This window comes from Argentina silus (assembly GCF_951799395.1).
Source record: "Argentina silus genome assembly, chromosome: 5".
Taxonomy (NCBI): Eukaryota; Metazoa; Chordata; class Actinopteri; order Argentiniformes; family Argentinidae; genus Argentina; species Argentina silus.
In genome coordinates, this window is record NC_139659.1 from 1,654,509 (window position 1) to 1,664,508 (window position 10,000).

Below are 10,000 nucleotides of genomic sequence, written 5' to 3' on the forward strand. Positions count from 1 at the left end.
ACTTTGTGGCGCTGCCAAGTTCACAGCGTGGCGCATCGCCGCTCGGACGTTCTGTACCAGCGTCGTCTGCGCTGGTCCGTCTGCGCCGGTCCATTTGGGTTTTTTGGAACGTGTTCCAGCGTGTTCCCTTCTGGGTATTGTATTGTTGTATTGTAACTTCAATCTCTCTGAGGACTCGGTGGGAATGAAGCAGTCCATCAGCGCTCTCTGTTCTCCGCCCAGCCAATCAGTGTCTCCCCCCCCCCCCCCCCCCCCTCTCTCTCTCTCTCTCTCTCTCTCTCTCTCTCCCTCCCTCCCCACAGACTCCAGCACCGGCTGGCTGACGGAGGCTGTGCTCCTGGGCGGCTCCGACGCCAAGCTGGCGGACCTGAGCCTGGACGAGGAGAGCAGCATGCTGATTGAGCTGGCTCTGGGCTCGTCTAGAGAGCCTGCCAGCGGCCTGTGGAGGAAGATGAAGGAGTACGGCATCAGCAGAGGTAGGAGCGCAGAGCACTCATACACACACACATACAGCCACGCATATCTACGCACACATACGTATACACACACACACACACACACACACACACACACAGGTACGCATATCTATGCACACACACATACACATGCATGCGTACACACACAGGTATGCACGTGCACGCACAAACACACACACACACACACACACACACACTCCCGTTGCTTATTCTACCACAATTCTACCTCCCTCCTGTGCGGCGAGAGCCAGCCTGCGTGGGTGATGATGTATTCTCTGACGACCAAGGCGGTTCACCAAGCGAGGGTTGGTTTCCTCCGGGAGAAGGAAGTGTCCAGGTCTCCTCAGTCATTCCATGTCGATGATGCTCGACTTTGCGGGAATTCTTGAGAGTGAAAATGTTATACAACGCGTCCATCCACCGAGTACAGTATCTAGGACTGTGGATGAATTTTCGGATGAAGGAGTTGTACTTTAAGTAATGTGTTGTCCCTCCCTCCCTACCTCCCCCCCTCCCTTTCTACCGCCCTCCCTCCCTACCTCTCTCTCTCTCTCCCTCCCTCTTTTCCTCCCTCCCTCCCTCCCTCCCTACCTCTCTCTCTCTCCCTACCTCTCTCTCTCTCCCTCCCTCTTTTCCTCCCTCCCTCTCTCCCTCCCTCCCTCCCTACCTCTCTCTCTCTCTCTCTCCCTCCCTCCCTCCCTTCCTGCCTTCCTCCCTCTCTTTCTCTCCCTCCCTCCCTTCCTGCCTTCCTCCCTCTCCCTCTCTCCCTCCCTCCCTCCCTCCTGGGACAGACTGGGACTGCGGTGGTCCTACGGGCGACTCCCTACTGGAGACGGCGTGCCGCTGCAGCCTGGCTGCCCTCCTTAAACACACGGGGCTGCAGGACGAGGCCTACTGGCAGGACAAGTGAGTAGAGCTACGCTACGCCATGCTATGCTGCGCTACGCCATGCTATGCTATGGTACGCCACGCTACGCTACGGTACACCACGCTAAGCCATGCTACGCTACACCATGCTACGCTACACCATGCTACGCCATGCTATGTTCCACTAGGCAGCTTCAATAGAGCCAGGCCCAAACAGTGGAACATTTCTACTTTTCACTTATGTAGGTACAGGATTTCAAAAAATGACTGATGCGATAAGTATTTCAGGAGCCTTCAAATTATTCTGGATTCACAGACACTTCAAGATTCAAGATTCACTTGAAACCTTGATTTTACTCTCGTCTGTGTCTAAATCCTTTGATGAATGCACCCATTAGAGGTCTACATAGAGCATTAGAACAGGGACTGTTGAAATGACAGCCTGGATCAAATCAAATCAAACTTTATTTATACACACCCCTTTGATACACAATCCCATGCGCATAACAGGAAGAACCCCGCGCTGCAAAAAACAGCACCTAGACTGTACAGCCGTATCTGTGGTAGGAGAATAAACGCCTGTTAAAAAACACTGCTTCTGTGGTTACCTCTCCTCTCCTCTCCTCTCCTCTCCTCCCCTCTCCCCTGACAGATACGAGCCCTGTGAGATGCTGATGGAGATCTATGAGATGGTGTATAAGATCAGGAGCACTCTGCTGGCCCACAAGGACACCCCAGGGACCACCGCCAACCCACAGGCGCTGGCAGCCACCAAACAGGTCTCTACTGGGTGTACATACCACCCTGTTCATAGTCTCCTCAACAAGAGACCACTTTCTCTGCTGTATGATAACCATTAAATAACCATTAAAAGAACTTTAGGGTACATTTAAAAAGAAAGAAATTAAATCATCATTTAATAACTATTGAATTAAAATCAAATTAAAGTTCAATTAACGGAATTAGATAGCCATTAAAGCTGTGTAATTCTGTCTTTGAAGAGTTTTTTTCGGCGGTCCTATCTACACACACACACACACACACACACACATTTTCCTGACAACGTCCCTGAGTTGTATTCCTCCTCTGTTCCGCTCCCTCCAGAGCTCCCAGGGTTCCCAGAGTCCCGGCGAGGACAGGCAAGAGGCGGGCACCTCTTCCGGGGGCGAGCAGGCGGGGGGGAAGGACGCCGAGCTGGGGGGTGGCGGCGGCCATGGGGGGCAGGCTCCGCCCTCCGCCGAACACAACCAGGAGGAGGGGCCTGAGGAGGACACGCCCAGCATCAGCAGTATGTACCTGCCGGGTAAACACACACTGACTCTTTCTCTGGTCCACCCGAGCCACGCGCAGCGCAGGAGGAGAGGAGGTTCTGGTCCCCACGGCTCTGGGTTATAGATCTGGACTAGATCTATAGTTTGTGGACTTCTTATTTTGTTTGCATGTTACAAATGATGTTTTTCCCCTGACCAGGAAATGACTTTGGATGGATTTTTGGTTTTATCTAAGAAATGAAAATGTTCCAAATGAGGTGCTTCTCCAAACTAGCAAAGTAGCTCAGTTCCTTCGAGGACTATGTTTTGAATGCTGACACACACACACACACACACACACACACACACACACACACACACACACACTCATGACTAAGGCTGAAGGCTGTTTCATGCTTTTTAATACATGTCGATCGACATATCGTCTTTTGACAGTGTCGCTCACCTTCGAGCATTCGGCGAGGGTGAAACCAGCATATCCATGGCAACGAACTTTGCCTTCCATCTAGTTAACCAATCACACTGCTCAATGATCTATGAAGGCGTCAGCGACTTAAAAAAAGTTCAGGAGGTGCGAAACTTAAGTGTCGACTAGACATTTCTGTCAATCGACAGTTGTTGGCAGTGTCGATGTACAGATCATAAATTAACCTTAGCTCACCAACTGCCAAAGAATTCCGGAACACTCACCACCTAGAGTGCCAAGTGTTTTATGTGGTGTCTACCTAGCAACAATACTTTGATTGGCTACAAAATGAAGCATATTAATTGATGCATTTTTGGTGAATAAAGTCACCCTTGGCACTCTAGAACGTTGACCATTTGGGTCGACTTTATTCACCCTCTGCACTGAATGAGTTAAGGCTCACCATCCCCGCCGTCCCCGGTCCCTTCCGTGTCTCCACAGAGGTGCTCCAGTGTTTCCTGGCCACGCGAGAGGCCATGCAGCTCCAGCAGAACGAGACGGTGTATGAGTCGTCAGGGACCAGCACCCTCCCCAGCAGCACTGAGAGCCCCGGGACCCCTGAGAGGGAGCCCCCCCTCAGGCAGTGGGAGAGGCGGAGGGGCTCGGAGGAGGGCCTGTCCTTCCCTGCAGCCTGCCACCTGGTGGTGTCCCGCTGCGTCTTCTTACTGCTGGGGGTCCGGCCCGCCTGGCAGGAGCCCAGCGAGGCAGAGAGCAGCCAGGCCGAGAGCGTGGGACCCAGGTGTGTGTGTGTGTGTGTGTATAAACATGATGTTTGGATTCTGTTTGCTTTCAGAGTGACCACCCTTAGTATTCATATTGTGGTATTCATCCACCTACTGTAAATGTCTCGTCCCCACAGGAAATCCACTTCATCGCCAGATTCTCTGCTTAGCCCAAAGACAGAGCTCCGATTCAGCACAGAAAGTCGAAAACAAGTACGTATTGTCAATAGACATTTAACCCCACACTTACAGTTAGGCCCGGAAATATTTGGACAGTGACACAATTTTCATAATTCTGGCTCTGTACGCCACCACAATGGATTTGAAATGAAAGTGCAGACTTTCAGCTTTAATTCAATTTTACACACAGTACATTTTCAGGGGCTCAAATGTAATTGGACAAATTAACATAATCATAAATAAAATGTTCATTTTTAATGCTTTGTCGAGAATCCTTTGCAGGCAATGACTGTCTGAAGTCTGGAACATGGACATCACCAAATGCTGGGTTTCCTCCTTTGTGATGCTTTGCCAGGCCTTTACTGCAGCTGTCTTCAGTTGTTTGTGGGTCTTTCTGCCTTTAGTTTTGTCTTCAGCAAGTGAAATGCATGCTCAATCGGGTTGAGATCAGGTGATTGACTCAGCCATTGCGGAATATTCCACTTCTTTGCCTTAAAAAAATCCTGGGTTGCTTTCTCAGTATGTTTTGGGTCATTGTCCATCTGTACTGTGAAATTGTACGCTGTCCAATCAACTTTGCTGAATTTGGATGAATCTGAGCAGACAGTATATCCCTAAACACTTCAGAATTCATCCGGCTGCTTCTATCTTCTGTCACATCATCAATAAACACTAGTGATCCAGTGCCATTGGAAGCCATGCATGATGTGATATGCTTCAGACCATGAACAGTTCCAAGCCTTCTCCATACTTTTTTCTTCCCATCATGCTGGTACAGGTTGATCTTAGGTTCATCTGTCCAAAGAATGCTGTTCCAGAACAGGGCTGGCTTTTTAAGATGTTTTTTTAGCAAAGTCTAATCTGGCCTTTCTATTCTTGAGGCTTATGAATGGTTTGCACCTTGTGGTGAACCCTCTATATTTGCTCTTGTGAAGTCTTCTCTTTATGATAGACTTGGATAATGATATGCCTACCTCCTGGAGAGTGTTCTTCACTTGGCTGGATGTTGTGAAGGGGTTTTTCTTTACCATGTGAAGGATCCTACGATCATCTACCACTGTTGTCTTCCGTGGACATTCAGGCCTTTGTGTTTCGAGCTCACCAGTGCGTTCTTTTTCTCTCAGAATGTACCAAACTGTTGATTTGGCCACTCCTAATGTTGCCGCTATCTCTCTGATGGATTGTTTTGTTTTTGCAGTGTAAGGATGGCCTGTTTCACTTGCATTGAGAGCTCCTTTGGCCTCATGTTGTGCTTCCAAATGCAAACGCCACACTTGGAATCAACTCAGACCTTTTACCTGCTTAATTGATAAAGAAATAACGAAGGAATCGCCCACACCTGTCCATGAAACTGCTTTTGAGTCAATTGTCCAATTACTTTTGGTCCCTTGAAAAAGAGGGGGCTACATATTAAAGAAACTTCCTCCAATTTGGATGTGAATACCCTCACCCTTAAGCCCATGTTCATTATATAACTGTAGCCTAACCCTGTCCAAATATATATGGACCTAACTGTATGTATCATGCTAACACACTGCATTCTTTGTGTTCTCATTTAGTCAGCAGACCAATCCAGAAACTCTTTTAGGAATAAAATGGGTAAGTAGGAAAGTTATTCTGCAAGTCTTCTAAAAAATTACTCACACCACACCAGGATGCCAACCTAAAAGCCCGTACAGCTACACCCTCTTAGCCATTTTGATCACAATGATGTTACACCATACAATCAACAAGATAAGAGGGCATTAGACATGTTAACACCGGACGCTCTCCTCCCCCCCCAGGGTTGCCCCTCTGTTCCCTGGGCATCATGAAGGACGCCTGGGAGCGTCTTCGCCAGTGCATCAGCCCCACCACCACCCTCTGCCAGGGCGGCGCGGGCAGCTCGCCCGTCCTCGGCCAGATCTTCCACTTCCTGTGCGGGAGCCTCCTGCGGCCGTCCACTTCCTCCTCCAGCCTGCTGGAGAGAGAGGCGGGCAGCCAGGCCGACCCCAAGGCCATCACCCTGGCCATGTCCCAGCAGCAGCAGAGGGCCGAGGTACTGACACCTGTGGTCTAGACTCTATATAATGTAACCACCCGATTCACCGGTCAGCGGGACACTATTGTTGTAGGTTTGGGGGCCACAGCTGTCTCAGTGAAACAGTAGAACAAGCTGTGCGTTCTCCTTCTGACGTGTTCTTCTGTGGTTGCCGTAGGTGCGGCTGGAGGCCCTGTGCCAGATCTCCTCCTTCCTGTCGGAGATGGAGGACAAGAGCAGCGGCTCATCGTTGGCGTCGCCGCCGCGCTTCCCCGGTCTCCTGCAGTCCGTGCAGCTGCAGTTCCTGTCTGGCTGCTTCGGCCTGGCCACGCCCATCACTGACTGCCTTCCGCCGGGCGCCAACGACAAAATGAACCACTACACGGTAAGGTCCAGCACAGCATAGCACAACATAGCACAGCATAGCCCAACATAGCACAGCATAGCAAAACCCACCAACACAGCCCAACATCGCACAGTACAGCGTAGTATAGTACAGCAAAACCCATCACAGCTACATCAATCAATCAATCAAACAACGCAAAGTTTCTTCAGAAACTTTCCTTTTCTCGTCTCTACCGCCCCCTATATGAATACATCATACATGGTTAGCTACACGCACAAAATCGCTGAGAACCAACTAAACCACATGACAATATTTATGGTCAGTAAAGCGTATCGTATGTTAATGGTATGGTTATGTTTTATGTTCCACAGTCTGGCACCCAGTCGGCCTCCATGGCTGCCCAGAGAGAGCTGCAGGGCGCAGCACACACCCTCTACCAGCAGGTGGTGCGTGTCCTGCGACAGAAGGTCCTTCTGGAGAGAGAACAGACAGGTACTCTTTTAGTTTGTATCCACCAGGGCCGGCTGGTGGAGGTCGAAACCGGAGGATGAGCTCAATGTAATACGTGGAATGGAATGAGGAATGCTATCAAACACATTGTGTTTGTGATTGTGATACCATTCCTCATTCCATTTTCGACCTCCACCAGCCTCTCCTGGTTTGTGTCAATCCTGTCCTATCCTACTTGGGTCTTTCCAGACCTTTTTAGGTCTGTGAACACTGTAGGCCTAGAGGCTAGGAGCTGAAATGGAACCAGGCCTTAGTACCTACTACCGTCAATGTAACATTGTTTCTATAGCTGGTCGGCGCCTCTCTTTTTCCCCATTTTCTGTCAAAACAACATGTGTCTGTGTCTCTCTTCCAGGGTCCTACCAGCACCTGCTCCTGGCCACGGTGTTTGCCCTGAACTTCCACTACCAGCCGGTGGACCTGGTGGTGATGGTCAAGAGTGGCATCCTGGAGATCCTGTCGCTGCTGACAGACAACACGTGTGTCCTGATGAACCAGCGCTGGCTGGCCGCCTCCGTCTCTGGTCACATGCTGCTGAGCAGGGCGGTCAAGCTGGCGTGCGCCCGTCTGCTGCAGATCCTGGCGATCGCCGCCAGGTGAGAACGGTGGAGAAGAACGAGGGATTTGACGGAGGAGTGTGTGTATGTGCATGTGTACGTGTGTGTTGAGAATATGTGAGGTGATTTTAAAAACGTTGTCACATTGTGAAATTGGGTCCAGGGATGACCAACAATGCTTTTTGAGAAGAAAAATGCCTCTTTTTTTTGTTTGTTTTCTAGTCTGCTAATTTAGTATAGCTGAATTATAAAGCACCATGAATTCCTTGGATGGAAGGTGCTTTTTCAATACAAGCCACTTGCATCTTATAGACATACACTCCCCTGTATGCCAGTACATATGGCAAGAGAACTTTGAAGCATGCAGGTCTAAAACTGTCTGTGTCTGTGTCTGTGTGTGTCCCTGTCCCTGTCCTCAGCTCCTGTGAGGACGCCCTGCCCCTGGACGTGTCTGAGGCTCTGATGGACGTGATGTGTGAACAGCTGCAGAGCCTGTTACACATGGTCCACCAGCAGGAGGCGCTGGTCAAGAGCAGCTCAGTAGAGGAACCGGAAATGGACACCACCAGCAGGAAGGCCAAGCTAGAAGGTGGGAAGAGGGAGAGGTGTGTGGGGGGGGGGGCGGGGGGTGTTCCGGGGTGGGTGAAAGTAGTGGTCAATGCCCTTCTGGTGAGGTCGTGTGTCAGAGCAGGCAGGGGACTATTCAGGAAGGATTGGGTCATTTGTAGCCCTAGTGTTGGTAATCTCCTAATGTCTCCTCGCTGTAGGTACGGAGGGGGTGAGGAGCAGCAGGGTGGTGGAGTCCCAGCTCGCTGACTTCCTGGTGTTCCTGCGACGCATCCTGTCGCTACGGGTGACCAAGAGGGTCTCTGCCTTCGTCAAGTGGATCGACCCGCTCATGACCATCATCTCCCACAAGTGCTCTTCAGGTAAGACCCACCGCTGCCTTTGATTTCTAACGATGATTATTATTATTATTATTATTATTATTAATTGATGTTATTGGTTCATTATGTTGTCATCGGGACAGAAAAGTGTAAAAACAAATTTTGAGTGGGAGTGTTGAGTGTGATCGTACCTTCGCTAGGTTCCACACGGTTCCGAAACTTGCGAACCAAACTGCTGGCCTTCCACATTCTGGAGGGCCTTCTACCTGCCTGTTCCGACCCAGCACACATTCAACAGGTGAGGCTGCCCTGCACACATGACTACTGCTACTGTCAGTCACCCAAAAAAAAGAAACCAATTCGCTCAATGGTCCTGGCTTTTCTTTTTTCCTCTCCTTCATTCCCTTTTCTCAGATCGTCGATCGACTGTTCAGCCTTCTCTCCATTTGCATGTGGGAGGAGTCTTTAGCTGTGAAGAAGAACCAAGAGAAATCGTCCGAGAGCACTAACAGGGTAATTCACACACTCATGGTAACAAACTCGGACATTTGATTGACTTTGAGTGGTGTTTTGGTGTTGAGGGAACTAACAACGTTTACTTTACTGTGTGTGTGTAATTCCAGGAGGCAGGCAGCGATGATGAATGTATTCCTATAGGAGATTTCTCCTTCGATCCGTACAAGCTGATCTGCTGTTCTCTGGAGAGTGGGAACGTCCTGTCCCACGGCTCTGGAGGGAAGGGCTATGGTCTGGCCACCACGGCCATCACCTCCGGCTGCTTCATCTGGAAGGTAATGTTAGTTCACCATGCCATGGAATACCATATAAGAGATATGGTATTTCCACAGAAATATGGAAATATAGTGAGGTTGGGTGATGGCTTTATCCAATCGTAGAAAAAGATACTGAAGCGTACTTTTCAGAAGGGATGATCAGAGGCGGCGTCTTTTACATAACTCCCCCACCAAGCCGTCCGTGACTCATCGCACTCCGTTTTTTGGCAGGGAAATTTGAAATCCCTTTAAAAGTGGCTTACCCCCCCCACTCATTAGTATATATGCCATTTAGCTGACGCTTTTATCCAAAGTGACTTACATTGCAGTGAGTGCATACATTTCAGTACATATGGTCCCAGCGGGAATCAAACCCATAACCTAAGCGTTGTTAGCGCCATGCTCTACCAACTGAGCCACAGAGGACCTTTAACCCTTCACCCCCCCCTCCTTCCCCCCCCCCCCCCCCCCTTCCCTCCCCCTCCCCCTCCCCCCTCTCCAGTTCTACATCACCAAGGAGAACAAGGGCAACGAGGGCACGTGCATTGGCGTGTCGCGCTGGCCCATCCGCGACTACAACCACCGCACCACCACAGACATGTGGCTGTACCGGGCCTACAGCGGCAGCCTGTACCACGGGGGTGAGCTGGGCCGGGCCCTGCCCTCCTTCACCCAGGGGGACACCATCACCTGTGTCCTGGACATGGAGGCCAGGACCATCTCCTTCGCCAAGAACAACAAGGTACCTTCATTCACCAAAAATGCATATGTTACAATGCTTAATTTTGCAGCCAATCAAAATCTTGTTGCTAGGTAAAACACGTGGCACTAGGTGGTGAGTGTTCCGGAATACTTGCCAGAGTTAACCCACATACACACTACAGGGCTGAAGCAAACTGAGCTGAGCTGTACTGTGCTGGCCTGG

At 50.2% G+C, this 10,000-nt stretch overlaps 1 protein-coding gene across 1 annotated transcript in view; it reads left to right on the forward strand.

Moving 5' to 3' along the window:
• The window catches only part of LOC310804943 (putative E3 ubiquitin-protein ligase HERC1), a gene marked incomplete at its 5' end in the record, with an annotated part of 55,069 nt that overhangs the window by 13,459 nt on the left and 31,610 nt on the right, over positions 1–10,000 (forward strand). Inside the window, 17 exons of the mRNA XM_083670398.1 lie at positions 303–476; positions 1,268–1,382; positions 1,996–2,122; positions 2,448–2,646; positions 3,522–3,819; positions 3,940–4,015; positions 5,542–5,581; positions 5,767–6,020; positions 6,181–6,387; positions 6,720–6,840; positions 7,214–7,454; positions 7,835–8,004; positions 8,183–8,344; positions 8,503–8,600; positions 8,717–8,815; positions 8,926–9,093; positions 9,578–9,817. Of these exons, the coding sequence (XP_083526524.1) occupies positions 303–476; positions 1,268–1,382; positions 1,996–2,122; positions 2,448–2,646; positions 3,522–3,819; positions 3,940–4,015; positions 5,542–5,581; positions 5,767–6,020; positions 6,181–6,387; positions 6,720–6,840; positions 7,214–7,454; positions 7,835–8,004; positions 8,183–8,344; positions 8,503–8,600; positions 8,717–8,815; positions 8,926–9,093; positions 9,578–9,817 (2,789 nt within the window). The remainder of the gene's footprint in view (positions 1–302; positions 477–1,267; positions 1,383–1,995; positions 2,123–2,447; positions 2,647–3,521; positions 3,820–3,939; positions 4,016–5,541; positions 5,582–5,766; positions 6,021–6,180; positions 6,388–6,719; positions 6,841–7,213; positions 7,455–7,834; positions 8,005–8,182; positions 8,345–8,502; positions 8,601–8,716; positions 8,816–8,925; positions 9,094–9,577; positions 9,818–10,000) is intronic.